This window comes from Pleurodeles waltl, chromosome 2_2 (genome assembly GCF_031143425.1).
Source record: "Pleurodeles waltl isolate 20211129_DDA chromosome 2_2, aPleWal1.hap1.20221129, whole genome shotgun sequence".
NCBI classification, from domain to species: Eukaryota; Metazoa; Chordata; class Amphibia; order Caudata; family Salamandridae; genus Pleurodeles; species Pleurodeles waltl.
The window spans coordinates 730,016,974-730,038,548 of NC_090439.1; the positions used below are offsets into that span (position 1 = coordinate 730,016,974).

General features: G+C 43.2%; 1 protein-coding gene across 14 annotated transcripts in view; it reads right to left on the bottom strand.

Moving 5' to 3' along the window:
* The window catches only part of NCOA2 (nuclear receptor coactivator 2), a 1,057,595-nt gene that overhangs the window by 591,402 nt on the left and 444,618 nt on the right, over nucleotides 1-21,575 (bottom strand). For all 14 annotated transcript variants that reach the window (XM_069220319.1, XM_069220317.1, XM_069220318.1 and 11 more), the window contains one exon: nucleotides 15,665-15,769. In XM_069220319.1, the coding sequence (XP_069076420.1) occupies nucleotides 15,665-15,750 (86 nt within the window). In that variant the 5' untranslated portion in view covers nucleotides 15,751-15,769. The remainder of the gene's footprint in view (nucleotides 1-15,664; nucleotides 15,770-21,575) is intronic.

A 21,575-nucleotide genomic window follows, 5' to 3' on the forward strand; every position in this document is an offset into this window, starting at 1 on the left:
CCCCTTCATTAGACTGCTGAGATTCCACCATTGAAGTGACATATATGTATTTGGCGGTTCATCAACACTAGATCTTGAAGCTGACCGTGTGCCTGAGACCATTGTTGAGAGAGACTGTTGTAAGGGTCTCATGTTTAGTCTTGTATGTCAAACTATGGCTATGCAAGATGCCATCATCCCTAGAATTCTCATAATAAATCTTACAGTATATTGTTGATTTGGCTGTATGTGTGGGAGAAGATTTTGGAAAGCTTGTTTCCTGGTGTATTTGGATATTTTGAGTATTTAAAATAGCACCTAGGTATGGTTGTTCTTGTGCAGGTTGAAGGTTTGATTTTAGGTAATTGAGAGTGAACCCTAGTGTATGCAGGGTTTCTATCACATACTGAGTTTATTGTTGGCATTGTGTAAAATTGCTTGATTTTATTAGCCAATCGCCTAGATTTGGAAAGACGTGAATGTGTTGTCTTAAGTAGGCTGCTACTACTGCTAGACATTTTGTGAACACTCTTGGAGCTGTTATGCCGAATGGCAAAACTTTGAACTGGTAATGTTTTTCTGCTATGAAGAACCTGAGGTATTTTCTGTGAGCTGGATGGATGGGTATATGGAAATACGCATCTTTGAGGCTCTATCATATCTGGCAAGAAGTGCTTGCAAATTTGCAATTCACCATTGGTTAGCCACTTGCGTGGCTACTCTCTTGCCAGCAGCATCAAACTTTCTACTTTCTTTATCAGGAGGAGGAGAGTCTCTTGATGACTGGCTGTTATCTCTTTCTAGCCACACTGACTACGACTGAGTCCAGAGGAGCCTGATGTCTGATGTAGGCTGGGTCTGTAGGGGAAGGTTTATATTTTGTGTCAGTTCTAGGGGTAATCACTCTAGCTTTGACAGGCTCACTAAAAATGTGGTCAGCATGTTTGATCATTCCAGGCAACATTGGGAGACACTGGTATCTAGAGTGAGTGGAAGACAGAGTGTTGAATAAAAACATATCCCTCCAGGGGTTCAGAGTGCATAAGCACCCCATGGTAAGCAGCTGCTCTAGAAACTACTTGAGTGTAGGCAGTAGTGTCCTCTGGTGGAGAAGGCTTTGAGGGTATAGGTGAGGATGTTTGTCTGGAATGGAATCAGGATCATACAGATCACAAGGATCCACTGTATCTCCATGCAAGCATAGTGAGTGTGCTGGAGAAGGCAATGGTGGGGACTATTGTGAGGAGGTGAAAAAGAAAGCTGAGGAGAGTGAGGAGGAGGAGGAGGAGGAGGAGGAGAAGTACGGAGAGGTGCTGGTTTCTCCTTTTGTTTCTGAACCTTTGCTTGTGGTTGAGCAGAGTCTAATTCCTCTTGAAAGGCCAGTTTTCTCTTAGTCCTTAAAGCAGGTGCAGTCAGAAATCTACCAGTCTCTTTATGTATATGGATTCTTGATTGTCTTTCATCCATAAGCTCCAATATTGGCTCAATCTTGGTCTCTTCTTCAGAAACTTTGTGAGATTCTTGCATCAATTTTGAGATTTGCTTAAGTTTACTCGAAAGTCCTTGTTCCTCTGTGTATGAGGATTTTTTCGGTTCCAAAGTCTGAATCTTTTTCGGTCCCGAAAACGAAGTCTGCTACAAAGCAGGACGTCGAATCTTCGACTCTGAAAAGTGAGGACGCATACTAGAGTCTGAGGTGGAAGTTCTAACCGACTTGCTTGACTCTGAAGTGGAGGGAGGAGTGGCCTTTTTCGGCAAAGCTTGGTTGCTGACAGTCCTTTTTCGGGCCGAACCACGGCCTTCCGGCAGTGGTGTACCCAAGGCCTTTGATTGTTTTTTTATATATGGTCATAGGAGCAGACGTACTCACGTGCTGGCCAGCAGTGATGGGTCTATTATCTTCCGATTCTCGCTCATAGTCTGTGTCCCAGATGGAGTGCTGTCTGCGCCTGCTCTTCCTCCATGACGTTGAGGTGTTAAGTGATTTTCGACGCAATTTCTAGTCTTCGGGCCTTCAAGGTCTTCTTCGATCGAAACGATCGACATGCTTCGCAATCTTCTCGATGGTCTGGAGACAGGCACAAATTCCAAACCAGATTTTGGTCTGTATATGGGAACTTTGCATGGCACCGAGGGCAGAATAGAAATGGAGTCCGATCCATCAGGCTTCCCAAGCGGTAGGCCTGAATAAGCCCGAGTGGGGCGCAAGCGCCCCGAAGGGTGAAATTTAGATTCCGACGGTACTACTGGTTCGATGCTAGATGGAAACGTAATCTAAACAATACTAACGATTAAATAGCTTTTCTAAGGTTTTTCTGATTTGAAATCTCAGAGTGAGAGGAAACAAGTCCGAACCAGACAGCGGAAAGAAAACAATCGAACGACGGAGTCGATGCCCATGCGCACTGTAACTGAGAGGAGGAGTCACTCGATCCTGTGACTCCGAAAAAACTTCTTCGAAGAAAAACAACTTGTAACACTCTGAGCCCAACACTAGATGTCGGAAGAGCTATGCATAGCATGTGAATCTGCAGCTACACATGCCATCGAACCTATAGATATATAGATATATATATATATATATATACACACACACACACACACACACACACATATATATATATATATATATGTATATATATATATATAGAGAGAGAGAGAGAGAGAGAGAGAGAGAGAGAGAAATAGATCTTTCTTATCTAGTGGCAGTTTTGATGCCATAAGTAGCGCAGATGCAGAAAATGTGCCTGTTGCAAAGGATATACATGTATTTAGCTGAGTAGATTAGTAAAGCCAAGCGTTACCTGTGCTGCAAAACAAATGAAATGTATGTGCGAGGGGGACTATGGAGATATGAGGGGTACTTTTGCTGGGTGGTACTGAGGGAATTAGAAGAGGAGGTCATGGGAGGCAATGCACAAAAAATGACTGTCACACTGGGTGCTACCAGCACTAAAGGCTGTGATGATGGGTATGTGGTAAGGTGAAGTAATACTGTGTCTTTTTTTGTTTTTTTTTGTTTAGTGTCTTCAGAGAATCTGGCGAATCGGAGACGAAGCGAAGGTAAGGTGACATTTACTATTGGACACATCACACACACCCACAAGCAATTTTGTGGCTTTATCTGCCTTCTGCGCAGGCTAGTACCTTAGACGGACAGTGTAGCCAGTAGCAGAGATGGGATCTCATTGGATGACCGCTGCTCAAGCCCTAACTCGGGTTTTGGAGGATAGCTCTGAGGCAGGATCAGAGACTGAGACAGCATCTGAGGGAGAGGACAATGGGGCAGAATCTGGGAGTGATCTTTCAGTCAGCGGAGTCCCATCCGATGACACCTCTTCCAGTGATGCTGAAGAGACGATGACGACAGCCGTGCTGTCCCTTAGCAAGCACAGTCTGTGCAGTGGGACAAGATCGGGTTAGCCGAACACAGAAAGCAGGTGCATGCGGCCACAATCGCAGAGAAGAGTGCTCTCTTGGGAGCCCCCCTTGTTTAGTTCAGCCCCAAATTCCACCTTTTACTGGTGACGCTGGATGTAAAGTCGATACGGCCAACTTTTTGCCAGTTGACTACGTCCATCTATTTTTGAATGTTGACTTGCTTCAGGAAGTTGCGCAGCAAACAAATGTGCGTGCAGACCAATTTCTGAGGTAGCATGGAGGCACTCTAGGGCTCCCGTTCTAGGGCACGCCAGAGGACTCCCACTTCGTTGGCGGAGTTGAAGATATTGTTGGGCTTTATGCTCAAAATGGGGTTAGTGCAGAAATGCACCCTGCAGTCCTACTAGACGACTCACACGGTTTGGGTAACCGCCATCTTTGCACCATACATGAGCAGAGATCATTTTTTGCTACTGCAGCGCATGCTGCATTTCAATGACAATTCTGCTGCACTGCCCAGGAACATCCAGACCATGATAGGGTGTTCACAATTCAGCGTGTCGTGGAGCATGTCTGCTAGGTTTCCAGAGATCTATACTCCTGGAAAGAATATAAAACAGTCGATGAGTCCTTGATCCCATACAAAGGACGGCTTCTGTTCAGACTGTACATTGCTAGCAAAAGAGCTTGCTGTGGCATAAAGCTGTACATGCTGTGTGAGAGCTCTTCTGGCTATGTGTACAGCTTGAGAGTGTATACAGGGAAGGACTCTACCCTAAACCTTGTAGTTTGCCCTCCTACATTAGGGGTCACAGGTAGGATTGTATGGGAACTTGTCCAGCCACTCCTTCACAAAGGTTATAACCTTTATGTGGACAATTTATATACAGGAGTAGAGCTGTTCAGTGTGCTCTACAAAGCTGGAACTGTGGCCTGTGGTACAGTTCTTTGTAACCACAAAGGATTTCCCGCAGTAGCTTGTTTGCAAGAAGCTCCAAAAATCCCAGAGTATTGCATTGTGTTCAAACTGCTTGCAGTCAAGTTCTTGGATCGGCATGATGTATACGTGCTCACTACGATTCATGAGAGCATTTGCCCTGTCACGGTTTGGAGTCAGATGGCCGAAGCCCACAAGCCCATCTGTATACTTGATTACAATAAGTACATGGGCGGAGTGGATAAGACCTACCAGGTTCTTCAACCATACAATGTGTGTCGTAAAAGTCGCACTTGGTACAAGAAACTGTTTACCCACCTGATCCAGATAACAACATACAATGCGTATGTTGTTTACCGTCAGACAACCACAGGAAGACTCATGACCTTACCTGACGTCCAGTTGTCTGTAATTGAAAGCCTCACTGGAGAAGTGTGGCACAATGGTTAGAGCGGCAGACCCTGATGCAGAGATCTGGCTCGGGACCAGGGTTCAATTCCCGCCTCGGCGGGGCTTGGGCTCAATTCCCTAGGACCAGATAATACTCGCCTCGGTGCCTAATCTAATTAATGGGTCCCACTCTAACTCTGGGCAATAGCTTGCTTAATCTCCACAACGGCCCTGACAGCGCTTGGATGCCTGGCTTCACCCTGGGGGTTTCCCAGGAGTGGGCGCCTCACAGGGAAAAGCCAGGAGGGGTTCCACAGCGGTATGCGTACAGCGCCTTGAGACCCCAACGGGTGAGTAGTGTGCTATACAAGTGCGCAGTTTACATTTACGTTTCACTGCTGTTACAGAAGCAGCAGCAGCCTCCACCTCATGTTTTGGAGGATGTGGCAAGGCTGCAGGAGTGACGCTTTGCTGATCGCATTCCTAAAACACCCAAAAAGGTTCCACCATGTTGTCGCTGTAAAGTGTGCTTGAAGCATGGAAAGCAGAGGGGGAGTCAGTATTACTGTCCCCAGTGCCCATCTCAACCAGGCCTCTGTGTCCCTACTTGCTTCACGTTGTATTATACTAAAGCAAAGTTCTGGGAAATCTACTACGGTGGAGCTGCTGTTGGGTAATCCTTTCAGTGGCTGTGCATGGATACCAAACGTCCATGGGCCACTGCTTCGTTAGGCAAGCAGCCACAGAAGTTTACTTCATCTACTTCAGGAAATCATTGACTTCCTTACGGCCTGCTTGAGACCTATATCCACAGCCAGAACGTGGTAGGTGTTCTGTTCAATTAACGTGCATTATAGTCCCCATACTGCACTTACTAGTGGACAGAACATATGCCACATTGTCACAGAGTACCCTGTGTGGCAGAATGTTAAAAGCATGACTGAATTTTGAAGTGCTTTATAGGGAACGTATGTATCAGACACAAGGACCACCATGATTGCCAACGAGAACCAGAGTAAGTGTAATAAGTCAAACATTCCTACTTGTTTGGAAGTGTGCAAACTAAATCTGTAGCTTCACTTTCAAAACAAAAGTGGAAGTGTTAGTGAATGAGTCCCACAGGATATTTGTTTGACTTAGCTTTAGAGACCTTAGGATTTCTTCTTCAGCATGTCTGCCTTAGTTTCAACTGTAGATTTCTTCGCTTATTTTGAGGAATAGGCTTCCCAAGGCATACTCAGACACCCCCAACTTGCATCCACAAACTAGTATAGGTTCACTTGGCAATTATACAGGACTAGTCAGGACTCTGAAGAGAACAGAGACAAGAATGGTTAAGTAAAGTTTATGGTAGGTGTGCCTACACAGGGATATTGCACAGATAGAAGGCAGATAGTAAAGGTAGTACAAATGTACATCATCTACACCTATGGATTCAAACCCATTGGTGCCATCCCAGCACTGAAGGACAATGACACGTATGGGTCAGTGTTTGACCTGTTTTTTATGTTCTTCCTCCATCAGAACTTAGAAGATGTTCAGTTTGCTGTATGATAAGTGCATTACAGTCACAGCATTGCACATAATGTTGTCTGGGACATGTGCTACGTTCTCATGGACTCCCCTGTGTGCGAAACACTACCCTTTTTCATAGCCTATGACCATCTCTTTAGGGAACATCAGGAGAATTCCCCAGCATGTCTCCCTTCGTTTCAAAGGTAGATATGCTCACTCAGTTCGAGGAATCGCTTTGTACAGCATACTCGGACACCCCCAACTTGCATCCACAAACTGGAAGGAGTTGGATTTAGCACAATGAGTGTGCTAAAGGTGCATGAAAAACAGGTCTTCCTGAGCCTCAGGTGGCTTTCATGGAAGTCATTAGAAAAGGTTCAGTAGGCATGCCTTCAGTAATGTTCACGAAGAAGGAGGCAGTTACTTTACAGGTGGTAAAATGTAGTCAAACTTATTCTGTCCTTTGGCGTATGAATGTGATGGGCCCTTGTCTGGCAGCGTGTGAGTGTTGGATTAATTTTAACATAGTACTACCAGGGGAGTCCAAGGGTGCAGGACTTGCATGGCTCTCACCAGTTTTCCTTCACCCAGAATCCCCTTGAAATCACAAAATTTGCTTAAAAAACACTTTTGCCTTGCATTTCAGTGAGTGGAATTCCTGGAATCTGCAGGCAGCCACAAATTTTCCACCACCCAGTGTTCCACTAAGTCTCCAGAGAAGACTGTAGTGAGTGGGCAAGTGACCACAACAGGGAAGTACCCAAAAACAGATTGTGGAGACATCAGAATTACCTACCACAAAACAGCCTTGTTTTGTAAGACAGTCACCTGAGTATTTGGTCCTGGGCTCGGCAGCCATATAGGGAAACCTACCAAACCCAGGCATCTCTGAAAACTAGACACCTGAGGCAGTCCACGAAGTGTGACGTCTTTGGATTTCACAAAGTTTTCTTACCCAGAATACCCTGCAAAAGTGAAACGTTGATTTAAACACTATTTTCCTTGCTTTTTCATCACAAAAACTACAGGAATGTGCAGGGATCCACAAAATTCCTACCACCCAGTGTTTCTCCACTTGTCCTGATAAAAACAACCCCACTTGTGTGCCTGTGCCTAGTGCCTGCGTCAGGAATGGATCACTCCAGGGTTAACAGTAGTCCTCATGCAAGGACTACCATTGACCCTTGTGTGATCCATTCCTGTTGCATGCACTAGCCTACCCACACAAGTGAGGTACCATTTAAATCGAGAGACCTGGGGAAACGCTGGGTAGAAGGAAGTTTGAGGCTCCCTTCAGATTCAAGAACTTTCCATCACTGAAATGTGAGGAAAAAGTGTTTAAGCTAAATTTAGAGGTTTGCAAAGGATTCTGGGTAACAGAACCTGGTGAGAGCCCTACAAGTCCCCCATTCTGAATTGCCCTAGGTGTCTAGTTTTCAAAAATGTATAGGTTTGCTAGGTGTCCCTAGGTGCCGGCTGAGCTAGAGGCCAAAATCCACAACTAGACACTGTTTATTGGCAGGGTGCTAAAGGAAGGGGCCCAGATAATCCATAGCTTGTAAAGTTGTGCCTGAAACGTGAAAACAAAAGCTACGCCCTTATGTTAGCCCTATAAACATGTGCCAAAGGCAGCTTGAACCTTTTCTTCCTTTCACCAATGGGAAGGTGCATAGTCCAAAAAAGATTACGTTAGTGTTCAAAATAATGAACTTGAGTTGCTTTTGATAACTGCCGAGAGTTATACGACTTGGGAAAACGATCTTTTATGTTTACATGTTTTGTGCCTGAAATCTACAGCATGCCAATTTTGGGAAATCTTTTGTCATGTTATAAGCATTTGTGTAGTGCTCTCCTACCAGGTATAAGGTCTCAATAGCACACATACTCAAGAAAAAAAAGCCTATGATGAGTTGTTTTGTTTCAGATGTGCTGCTTGAATGCTATATGGCAATAGATCCCTTGCTGAACAAGGAAACCCAGGCAAAACGCAACACTTGCTGCTCCCCACAGTTCGCATGTTGACTCCATGAACAATGGAGTCCATGTTGTCCATGGGGATCACTGTACACTACGCCAGTGGTATCTGTATTCTCCATGGGACCGCTGTGCCCGGTGCCAGTTAAATACTCAGCTGCTTGAGACAGCATGGCACAGCCCATTAGTACATATCCTTTTAGGAATGTCCCAAAATTCATACAGACGCAATGGTTAACTTTTCAGTGATATTTTCTGAAACATTTAAACCATCACCCACATTCTCAACTGTAGAGTAGACCTGTACAGCAAGAGTCCTCAGGATACTGCTGTGTATAAAGGACGCATTCCTAATGTAGTACTGTATCAGCAGAAGTTAATTCTGAATTTTGAGGCGGTTCATATAAATCACAATGTTCCATTAAACATCTCCATGACTACTTGCAGGAAGCGTTCATAATGATGTGTGTTAGCCAGCAACTCTGATAGTGGGGTGGTGAAAGTGGTATTCCATTGGAATTAGCATGGCAGATTTAAACTAGGATGCTAAATGGCAACATTTTCATTTTTTGCCACAGATAGAGGAAGAAGGTAAAAGGAAGTGCTTTAGTTATATCCAGGGCTACTGGAATTGTGGCAGGAAAAGACCAAATTATGAAGCAGGGTTGACCAACTTATGTGGCAAGAAAAGTCCAGTTATCAAGTTACAACGCCAATAGTTGTAAACAAATCAAATGTGATAACCATTGCATTGCAAATACTTGTTTCTTTTGTATACCCCCTCGTGCTCCATGATGCTTTGAGGTACACGTTAATTACTCTGTTGGATATATATTTTTTTTTTATGAGAGTTAGGGTTATGACCATCTGCGATGTGTGAGGCCACCATTCGCTCACTCCTACATTGTAGGTGATGTGAAGCATTGATTTACATAGCGCTTACTACCGTATCAGTTCATACCTATTTTACTACTTAAGTAGGGGCCTGCCCTGGAAGGAATCCTTCCCTCTCCTTCGGGCCCAGCATAACCTATGCACCTCATACCTTTGACAACATTCTCTGCGCCATCAACACCTTTCTTTTCGAGTCCATTATTTCCCAAAATCCCTGCCTCTCGAGTCTCAAGTCCACACTGGGCACATACTTGTATCAGTCATATTCAGCAAACACTTATTGTTACTCATGGCGGAAGCAATGAGTTTTGTGGTTCCGGTTGAGGAAGTAGCAGGGATTTTTTTGTAGGTGAATGATAAACGAAGGGTAGGTTAAGTTTGTGTAGGTCCTGCTGTTGTCTTAGTAGCATGGCATGGAGCTTTTGGGAGATCTCTGAAGGGGTAGGTTTGTCTAGTTGGTGGGCATACTACTAGCTAGTTTACTTGAATTACTTTGATTTTTTTGTGTGGCCTCTGAGTGGTTTATTTAACATTAGAGTTGTACTTACTCAGCCATGGAAAGTACTGCACTTCTTAAATGTATTTTAAGTGTGAATTGTGTTGAAATGAACTTTTTAGTAGCGAGAACTCAGGTTAAACCTAATTCACAATTGCTAAATTATCAGCTGACTTCTCTTTGATAGATATTTCCATGCCTGCAATGTCTCTAGGTGTGACATTTCCATATTGCGTGGACATATGAGTGACACTTTCTAACAAACCGAAGCAAGTCCATTACATGCTGTTTATTTTTAGGTCGCGCATAGCAGTACACTGCGTGCACACTCCTTTTTTCTTTTGTCTCCCCAGACTGTGCTCCATGGTGGCCATGGCACTTTGAAGTTTCAGATAGACTGAACACTATCAGAGGTATTGGAGCTCTTTGCTTCACCTAACGCGCATCATATACAATATGCAACCAGACGAACAGGCATAGGTATTGTGTACTTATGAGGGCACTGTTTCATTTAACCTCCGCCTCCTGGCTCCATCTCCTTATACCCCAACCCCCAATATACGTTGTGTGTTCTAAAGCTTTGGCAGCATGTGTCAGCAGAACAAAATGATGCTCATTTCGTGTAAAAACAGAATTATTTTCGGAATCAGGGCCCATTTAAACAATATATGTATGCCGTAAAGAAAGTAAGACGTGGAAGTTTTTACGTATGTACCTTACTGTTTATTTCTCTTGTTTTTCCGTGCAAGAAACGCTTTGTTTCTCACCATGCTGTGGAAATATCCTCAATAAAATAACTAAACTGCAGCCTTGGTAACACATAGGGTTGCATGTCTATATAGCAGTGGTACATCATAATACATTTCATTGCTTTTCCACTTACATTCAAATGGGTGCAACTTTTGCATTCTGGATTCACAATACCAGACCACAAGGGGTTATTTTTTTGGTTGAGCATAACAGGGCGCAAGCGCTCCTTTTCCAACATGTTATTAGGTCAGGCATAGCAGCACGCAAGCACTGCTTTTTCAACATGTTATCTATTTGTGGGCTTCAGCCACACCCTCTCAAGCCCATCACTTTAATTCTTTCATGGACCTGCCTTTCAAACCCCCCCCCCCCCCCCCCCCCCATGTCGCTGGTAAATGCTTTCCATTTGTCCCGTCTTGAGGCTGTTTTGTTACGCCTTGCAGACTGACCCCGTTACATGTATGATGGTAGGATCCGTAATAATAAACTTTATTGTGTGCACACTCCTTTTTCTTTGGTCTCCCCCCTTAGTGCTCCATGGCGCTTTGAAGTTTCAGATAGCCTGAACTCCAACAAAGGTATTGGAGCACTTTGCATCACATACGAAATGCAACCACACGCAGGAGATGTATGTATTGTGTACTTATAAGGGCACTGGTCATCTTTATAAAGCACCCCCCTCTCAGTTTCATTGTGTGCAGCACCTGCATGCCTGTCTCCGCTTTGTGCACCTGCCTCCGCTTTGTTTTTCAGGAATGCATTCAGGCTACAATAGGTTCAATTAGCAGTGTTTAATTTACAGCCACTAAGGGAGCTCGCTCTCGTGTTAATAAATATCATGCAAACAGCTCCACTGTGAAGTAATTGTCCGTATCTGCTTAGACGTAGAATTAATTTTCCTGTTGCTTCAATACTTTTATTGCACATATTTGTTTTGAGCCAATATTTTCATTTTTTGCATAAATGTAGAGGAAGAAGGTAAATGGAAGTGCTTTTGTTATATGCAGGCCCATGGGAATTATGTGGCAGAAAGGATCAAATTATGAGGCATGGTTTACCAATTTATGTGGCAAGAAAAGTCCAGTTATGCATTTACAATGCCAATATCTCAAACTCAAGAAAATGCTAGATCTATTGCATTACAAATGCCTGTTGTATTGTGGTTTGTAGTAGGTCCCCTGGTATACTGAGACTGGTATGAGCCTTGCTGTGCATTGCCTGAGTCTGTAGATATGGCAGGGCAGGTCTTGATGCAACTATATATTGTCCTCTCTGAAAGGAGCTTTTAGACTGAAAGGTTTGTAGGGCACCCATGGCTTTCGCAGTGTCTTTTTTAAAATCTTTTCTAACACCTCATCTACATGTGGTCCAAATAAATTTTGGCCATCACAAGGTAGATTAAGCAAATATTGGTGTACATTAGGCTTAAAGCTAGATTCCCTAAGCCATGCTTGGCGTGTAATGATCATACTAGAATTGGTTTCTCTAGCACTGGCATCAGCGGACTCTAGCGCGCTGTGAATGGTGGCACTGAAAATCTGCCTTCTTTAACCACTTGAGTTCCAATTTGGTGGTATTGGTCAGGAAGATGCTACAGTAGTTCTTGCATCTCATCCCATTGCGCTAGACTATAAACATGAAAGCAAACCAGCTATGCGGAGGTAGCTAGCCACTTGTCTGGCAACACATTTTCCAGCGCATCATTTTTCTTTTACTTTGTCTGCTGGAGGAGCATCTCCAGTACATAGGGAATTAGCCCTCTTCCTAGATGTATAAACTGCCAGGGAATCAGGGGGAACTTGAACTTCAAACTATGTAGGGTCTGATGGAATGCCTTGTATTTTTTGTCCACTTGTGGTGGAATTATTCTGGATTTCACTGGCTGCTTGAAAATTGCCTCTGTCGATTTAAGCATGCCTTTCAGCATAGGCAAGAATTGTACCATCCTAGGCGAACTAGTTAGTGTCTCCTGTAGGAGGTCATCATTCTCCTGTAAAGTATAGAGATCGACTTTGTAATACTGTGCTGCCCTACTAACGAGCTCATGATAGCTTGTGGTATTATCTAGCGCTGAGGGTTTAGCTGAGAACATATCTGGGTCAGTGTTATCCACAGGGTCTACCTCATTGATCCTGAGATGGTGACTGGGTCTCCCTGTGGGTCTACAAAATATGGCACACCATATGGCACTATATCCTCCCCTGTATCAATGTTACCAGTGTAAGATGGTACAGGTGATGTGGGTGGCTGTTCCAAAGGAAGGTGCTCAAGTGAGTTTATGAGAGGGTGATATTGCAGGTGGTGACACTACAGAAGGTGGAGACGAGAAAGGTGTAGGCGTAGGGACGGTTAGAGGAGGTGGAGTTGGTGGGAAAAGGATAGGGATAGTGCCCCTATCCTTGCACTTCTTTTTGGAAGCCTTAGGCGGTTTTGGTCCCATGATCACTTCTTCAAATGCCTTCTTTTTGGAAGCTTCTGTTGCAGCTGGTGGCAGGTTAGCCACGACCTTGCCCATCTCTGGATGAATAAACAACACTTTTTTACTTTTGTCCAATCTGAGTTTCTTGAGAATTGACTCAATGGGCTTCTCTTCGGGCTCCAACACAGCCTTTGGCTGTTTTGATGCAGAGGGTAGTTTTGGCATCAACAGGATTTGACACCAAAGATTGTTTCGACGGCTGATGGAGTTTCGATGCTGAAGGTATCGTCGGGGCCAAAGGTGGCAGCTTCAGCAGCAATATTTTATGGTGCTCTGAAATCACAGTGTGTGATTTTTGGTGTATCGCTACAGAGGCGACTTTTAAAGTCAAACTTTCAAAACTTTGAGCGTTTTGGTGGCAGAGGGACCTTTTTCTGCTTCTTTGCCTATGTTTGGAGACCACAAAGGCCCGCAAGATGCCTTAGATGGTTTTATGGGGGTTTAGGGAGCTTACGCCACTGTACTCCTGTTCTCTTGTGTGAAGGAATCAGGTTTGGAGTTGCAGCCTTCACCACTGCTCACCAGCAGTATGGGGATGTCCATGGGCACGGGCTGTGCTTCAGTGTTCTCGAATCCTTTGCCAGGCTCATCTGGCTGGTCCCTGAAAATATCAGGAACATCTTCGAGATGCTGTGACTGCATGGTGGAATGGGCCCAAGAGTGTTCTCTGCATTGCAAAAGAGTCTTGGAATGGAAAGCCAGGCATGTCTCACAGAACACCTCATTGTGGTCCAGGGACAAGCAAAGATTACAAACGGCGTGCTGGTCTTGCCTGGAGTACTTGACGTGGCACTTAGCACAGAAACTAAAAAGTGCCTTTTCCATCCTTCATTGTCGTCAAGTAAAGAAGACAGCATCTGAAAAAAAGAAAAAAAACGAACCGGGCCCAAGACAGTGAAAGGATGATGAAAACACAAGGTGCTGACATGGCCTCATGGCAGGAATCCAGCTTCAGTCACGGAGCTCCGAGATCGACTTCTGAGCCCAACGGCCGAAAAAAACCTATCTAACAAAGGAGCCGATGACCATGCACAACACAAGACTATAGGAGGAGTCATTAAACTTTGAGACTCTAAAGAATTCTTTGGAAAAAATTAAGTTGCAGAAGCCCAAGCCCAACACTAGATGGCAGGAGTATGCTAAGCATGTGTGTCTACGGCCAACACATCAAACGAATAAGTAGTTCCGAAAACAGATCTTAAACTGGGAACAGTGGATGCATATGGTAATTGGTCCTTGTTACCATGGAGGGCTAAACACAATAAGAGGCATGACAAATGCATGCCATGGACAAATGGGGAGAAAGAATATGAGTGATGATGGAGACAGCAAATGGGAAGCCTATGGGTGAGCTGAAGCCAACATAGTATATATACAAATTTTATTCAAGACAGCCCATGAGCTGTCTTAAGCAGAAACCTAAAAATTAATGTGTTTAGTTACAAATATTGTGCAGTGCCTATTGACCACTGGGAGCAAAATGACTGCTGTTTGTTAATATGACACTTTGAAATTGGAGAAAATTAAAAGTAAGTTAATCGTCACAGTTAGTCTTCATTTGAATGTTCACCTACTGAAAAACATTATGAAAAATCATTTTGTTCCCACACTCCAATACGAGTTGAAAATGACTTCTATAATACTTCAGTTCTTCACTTCTGTGCTCCTGCCTGGCCCATAAATCTGACTAGGCATACTACTCACGATCAGGCTCTGCTATCAACAACCCCATAATACTGTAAAGTAAACACAGCCTTCCCTTAGCTTTAAAAAAAAAAAAAAAAAAAAAAAAAAAGAAATGTGGCCCTGTGCTATGCTTATTTAATAATGAGCTCAAGGCAAGCTATCTCTGCCATCTATCAGTAGCTCCCAGACACCTTCACTCAACTGGTTGGCGACATCTGGCATAAAATGTTCCAAAGAGTGCTATCTAGACCCTCTACACTAACCTCTGCCAGTGTCAAGGTCAGTTTAGCCTCCTATTTAACCCTCTGATGTTCTACTCAGGCTCACTGATCAACTTTGTTTCTGTTCCTCTCACCTCTATTTGTAATACGTCTTTGTAGCAAGTGGCATTTTGCTCAGCTCCAAAGCTTTCTTACCTGCTTCTCATAATCCTTTTCATTGCTTTCTTTTACCCATCTTATTATTTTCCTCCTCACAGGGCTCCTCATGAATCTCCTCCAGATCTTATCTTCTACACCACTTCTATTTTATTTGAATCTGCCAGATTCATTTCCATGACGGCCTTTGCCTCTATCCTAGATGCCCTTTCTCATCTACCCCAGTTTCTGTTATACTGCCCTCTTTTTTTTTCTCCTCCTCCTTTTCTCCCTCAGTCTTTCATTTTATGGTGATTCCTGTGTGTAAATGAAATGTACTATCTGCTTTGGAGTGTGTCCAGAGCCCCGATGAGTAAAACTAAAAAGTGTTTCACGCATTAATCACAAAAGCAGATCAGAGTTCAGGCTACCGTGAATAAAAAGCTTGAATGTTGCAAGGCTGAAACAAAGATGGAGGATTAATTGCAAAAATTGAAGGAAATTGCAACTATTGTACACTTGCACTTTCTTTCTGGAATGAAACTGTTTTTTTACAAGTCAACTGAATGGAAATGGTTTTGAAACTGCAACTTTTTTAATCTCCCTTTCTACAAACTTTTCAAGACACTTTCCTTCTTGCTTAGAAACATCAACCTTTTCCTCCACTTTTCGCAAACGTTCTTTTGCACTGAGTCTTGTATTGTTTGAAAAACAAAATACCTTTGTAGTGCCTGTGTTGTAATATTTTAATGCCAAAGCATTATGCACATTTCTTGAAGCATTTTAATCAATCAACATGAGCAATGTCTTTAGGTTGAAAATCTAACCTGGGTCCATGCGGATCAGGGCATTCCTTGCGCTTTCCCAACTCTGCCCTTGACAGGTCAGAGGTATTTTCTCCAATTCCACTCATCTTGAAAACATATCAGCAACTAGAAGGAAAAAAAATGATTTATTGAGAGCCAAAAAATAGATAACTATAATAACATCTTGACATCTTCAAAAACATTGTTTCAAATTGTAAGTAGTGCAGAGCTTATTCTAGATGCACAGTTTTGTCTTTGGGTGTAGTCTGTGCATGCAATAACTTTGGATCCTGGCAATCTGGATGACACCTTGTTTGAAGTTTTTTTGGTAGCGTGAACCAGCATTAGAGAGCTTTACCACAAAGCTATACTATGTTACACACGTTTTTAAGGCACGCAGAGATTAAGCTATTTGCCCAGAATCACAGCTGAAGCCAGAATTTGGACCCGACTCTCCATGTTCCAAAGTAAGCTGCTCTAGCCAGTAAGCCCCATTCCTCCCTTTAAGTAAAATATTTACAAAACCAGAGGTGCCAATTAAAGCAATACACAGAGCATCTGCAACTGCTGCAATTTTAACCAAAACTGGCAGGTGACACCTGCACAATGTCATAGTCTGAGAAGTCTCTAGGGCTTGTAGGGCCTCAAAAGAAATAAGGTCATTACACAGTTTACTGGCAAGAAAAGTGTTGGGTGGGAGAGCAAATGGGAACATGATAAATAGAGCACTTTAACAAGTGAATAATCTGGAGCTGGAAGGGGGAAAACAGGAACTCTTCTTGAAAGCTATAACATTCAGGTTTTTATAAACACTAATAAAAAGAGGTCAACATGTTTCTATCTTCCTATACTGTCATAATAGGATTAGCATGTAAACGAAGACTGAGATTAAAAACCTAATGGGACCCCAATTGGTGGAAATGCCCAGGAGGAAAAATATTTTCTAGCCATTTAAACCTCGAAGTTACCTCACCGCCCTATCAGCAGTAACGAAAATTGCCTCTACATTTAAGCTGAATGTTTCCTGCAAAATCCTACCAGGTCCATATTCTTACTGAAATGAAACATTTACTTCACCGCTGCATGTTTTTCTAGGATGCCACCTAGCAATCCTTTCAAACCAACAGATTACAGGCTTGGAAGAAGGGAAGTAAAAGAACTGTAGAGAAAAAGTACATTCAGCTACGTCTGCTGTGGATCAAGAAAACTGCATATGTGGCTCCTATTCACACATCAAAGACCTATGTGAAGAGCTGTCAATTCTATGCACTTTGTCAATTCCAAGAGGCACATTAAGGCGCCTGAAATCTTTACATCACACAATTTGAGTGTGCGGCCATTCTTAATAGGTGTTTGTAGGGATAACTCAACTGATGCATATATACTATCTTCATTTGACTGCTTTATCATTTTAGAGTGCAAAAACATAAGCATGCAAAATCAAGCAAATTCCCGAAGAAGAGGGCAAGTTAATATGTTTAAAAGTAAAGAAACCCTAACGAGCAATGACCAAAAGTTCTTGCGTGAGATAAGAACAGAAATAGTTAATGCAATCAAAAGACTCCAAATATAGCTACTTCAGCATCACAGAAATTATAGCATTGTGGAATACGTAAGTAGAAAGCTCCATCAAGTACTTCATTACAAATAAATTTGAAGCCTGGAAAAACGCACAAATTAGTGAAATTGACAGCTTTGTTACCACCACCAGAACGACTTCCAAATTTAGTATAATGCCATTTCAGAAAAGTGCACTTTGGTGCCAGGTTAGATGATAATAACCTACTTCAGCAGTAAAACACCGAAAGAAGCTTGCAAGATGTGCTGGGGCATGTTGTGGGTATCTTTTCACATAAGGAAAACACTTATGTTCAACCTGGCTTATAATAGGTATCTAGTTAAGTTTAATTTAGATGGCCACACTATAATGTAAACAATACAAATGGACAAACATTTGTACAGTTTGCTGTTTTGAACAGATTTCTTACTGTAGTTGTTTGTAAGCTGCTCTAACAGCACGGTAATCGAGATAAAATGACTTCTAGAAGAAAAAGTCACTTGGCTTTGGTAACGATATTTCTGGTGGACATATTCTTCCTGTAGATTCCTCAAATTACACGTAGAAAGCATAATACAGAGAATGAACCAACAATAAATAGTATGGTATTGTCTCTGGAAAAGCTCACAAAGAACTGATCAGCCATTCTGCCCAGTATAATACAGATGAAAAAATAGAACACCTCACATCTGGGGTCCACATTATGCAACTATCTCTTTGGTGGGATAAAGAAGAGGGCAGAAAAATGGAAGAGAGGATCTGGCCCATATGAAAAGCAAATGTCACTTTTTAAAGATCCAATTTACCTAGGTGGAATAATGTGAATGGGTGTCTGACAAAGAGCCTGAAGTTCACCAACCCTACCGGGTGAAGTAACTGTCTCTTAGACAGCTTTCAATTTGAGAAGTTGGGTCGGGTAACAGTGTATCAGCTCAAACTGAATGCCATTAAAAAAAGTTAAACTAAACACTATTCAGAACCCACTGAGGAACAAATACAACTAAATGTTCACAATGGGCACCATTAGTGGGGTTCTTAAACAGGTAGGACTAGTCGGGAGGCACTGCAAGACCGATAAAAGCCACTGCTGTACCTTTTCTGGCAAGCATTAACGCAAAGCAGAGAACACTGAAAAGGCAAAACTGAAACCAATTCAGGCCTTCATACTCACACCATTGAAGCAACTGTGAAACACATCAATGGTTGCTTTTTAAGGCAGGTTTCCTGGCAGGCAAAATGGTGTCTGCAACTTCAGGTGGTAGACAGGCGGACTCTAACGGGTACAGCTGCACTGTTTGGGGATTGCAATGAAAGGCCTGCCCCATCAAGTTACAAGAGTAGGGTGATGTTGTGCAGGGAAGCTGAATGTCAACAGATTGACATGTCAGGTCCTCCTAGCCCAGTTTGGAGCAATCAGAATCAACTGTGCTATACTTTTCACAGGCCCTTTGATGGAAACTCGTGTAGGAGGTCCCATGACTAACAGAACTTGAATGCAAATTGAACCATATCACACAACACGAAGTACATTTCTTGTCTAAGCCTGGTTGAAAAGACCCATGCATGACCACACCCCTCTCCCCCTGTTTATTGATAGGGGAGTGCCAGCATCTCCAGCACTTTTATGTGCACATACTGCTGCGACACACAGCTTTTGATTTATGTCATCACCCTTCCCAGATCGGTGATCCAGGAAAACAAAGAGGTATGTGTGACTCTTGTAGCCTGTGCTAGTGGAGGGGCTAAATGAGGGAAATATCCATCAGTGCAGATCAGAATGGAGTGAATGGAATACTAGCACCACAACGGAGAGGCTTACTTGGTGCTGAAGCCTCCTCTATGACGGAGCTTAACCCTTCATTTAGCCCTCGTGTACTCAATTGACAGCTTAAATGTAAGACTAACATTATTTATAAAGTTGCTGACTTTCCACTGCTGGAAAAGGTTAATCATGGAAGCCTCAACTCAAACTGAATTTTATATTCTGTTTAATGTGTCATATGTTATAAATGCATACGTTAATTATTTTCTTCAGAAAATGTTTGTTTACAATATTTTTGTGGACTGACAGTTTAGACACTTCTTCAGAGATTAAAAATGTAGTTGTTTTTGCCTACCCAACCTGTCACAAAATTAAAGTGTTGCTTAGGTGTTCAAAATTTAAATTTGAAAAATTAAACAACAAATCCTGAATTCCAGAATAGGGATGTGCAGATTTTTCTGACTGCAAACTTCTCTTATTACTGGGTAAAGCTAGTAAGTTTTGAGGATTTTCAGAACTAGCAGGTTACGGTGTAGAGCATGGAAAGGCAGGTGCATGTCAGAAGAAGCTCATGTAAAATGCCTAGAACACACATTAAGTTGGACATTTGTGGGTAAAAACTAACACTTTGCATGCTATTTCCACCCCAAAAATCTGTGTAAACCAACACTAAAAGATAAAAATTTTAGAAACCTAATGAGGTATATTAGAATCTTAGATTTAACCAGATGAAAATGACACAGGGTTAAAATCACAACGACACTCGTCAGACTGCTATTGCTCTTGTAAAGCCCACGTATTTTTCTGGAGACTGCTTCTTGGGCATTTTGTAGCAGATCTTAATGAAAATGACTATCCACCTCAACAAAGTCAGTTTTTGCACTGCATTGCCTATCTTTCTTTACCCCGGCGTATGCCACAAATAGCAGATTCCCCACCTGATGGTCTTTGTACAGCAGACTGCCCACCTGATGCTCTTTAGTTGGTACAATGGATGCAAAGGCAGAGTTCTCTTTTGGGGTCTAAACAATGGAGTCTCTCCTCTTTCAAGTGATTGGGGTCGTGGAGGTCAAAGAACATCGGAAAACTAAAGGATTGCTGATGTCAATGGGAGTCACAATTTTCAAGAGGAAAGCTGTTCTAGTCCTCAGCATAAGACTGTCTGGAAAGCAGGTGGTGTAAACTCACTCACTCGAAGAGCTGAGTTATTGCAAAGAAAAAGACTGTCTTAAGGGTCAGGAGATGCAGGGAACAGCTGTGCAATGGCTCAAAAAGAGAGCACATAAGGAAAGTTTCCATTGCAAGTCCTTGCTAGGCCAAAGGTAGAGCAAACAGTAGCACATCTGACAGTTTAACTTACAACTTATCCGTGTTATGGAGGCCACACCAAGCCACAAACTTGCCAGGATAAACATATTTCATGAAAGGACGCCTGGTTGCATGGCTGGCATCTAATATTTTCTGAGGCAGATCCTTAATTGCCAGTCTGTTCTTAGGACAGATGCTCATCATGCCCAGAAGTTTCAAGTGCCACACTTACCTGGCCCAATTTGGAGCCACAAGGATGACTTGGTCTTCTTCATTCCTGATCTTCAGCACTCAGGGTAGCAGAGGGAGCGATGGGAAACCATAAAAGATTCATGCTCCATTCTAGGTCAAATGAGCATCCGAGAGCAGAATTAGAAAATCCTGCATGCAAAAGTGCTGACAAAGTACATTCTTGGTGTTGACAAAAAGACTGAGCCACATTCACCCCATTACTGAAAGACACCCTGGGCCACTTTCTGGGTGTAATTGTGATTTGTGATCCATCAGGCGTCGCAAACGGAGTTTGTCTGCTCTGGAGTATAAAGATTCTGCCAGGTAGCGCACAACCAGGGAAATGCTCCCACGATTCAGGCACTTCCAGAGGAGCAGAGCTGCTTGACTCAGGACCTAGGACCTCACTCCACCCAGGCTTGTCCCGAAAACCTGAACCAGCTTCCCTTTGGTGGACGGTAGTAAGACTTTCAAAGCCAGGCATATATCCCATAACTCGAACAACCTGATGTGAAGATGAGCCTCCACCAGAGCCCAGAGTTCTCTGATCTCATAGTTAATGACCTCCCCTACCAAGCAGCGATGTGTTGTCACCACTGTCAGATCCAGGTGGGGAAGTGGGAGGTGTCTGCCCCTAGTCCAGTTGTGGTCACCACTACAATCTTCTGCAGCCCCCTCTGAAATATGGATGGAGTAATACAGGTTCCCTTGTTGCTGGGTCCACTACAACTTCAGTTCCCACTGCAGAGTCCACCTCTGCAATGGTACAGCTTGACAAGCAGGATGCAAGAGGCCAGAAGGTCAGAGCCCTCCTCATCGAGACCCAGGACTTCAGCTGAAACATTGGGCTCATAGCCCGAAACTCCTGACCTAGTTGTTCCAGAAGGAAGGCCCGAATAAACACCATGTCCAGGTGTGACGTCATCAAGTGGACTGTGAACCTCAAGGATGTTAGTGGATTTGACTCCTGGAGGTAGTCTATGATTGACATTGGCAATCCCACCCTTCAACAGTCAATCGTAGATGTAGGAAATGACAGGGACCATCACCGTTACTTTTGTGAACACCCAAGG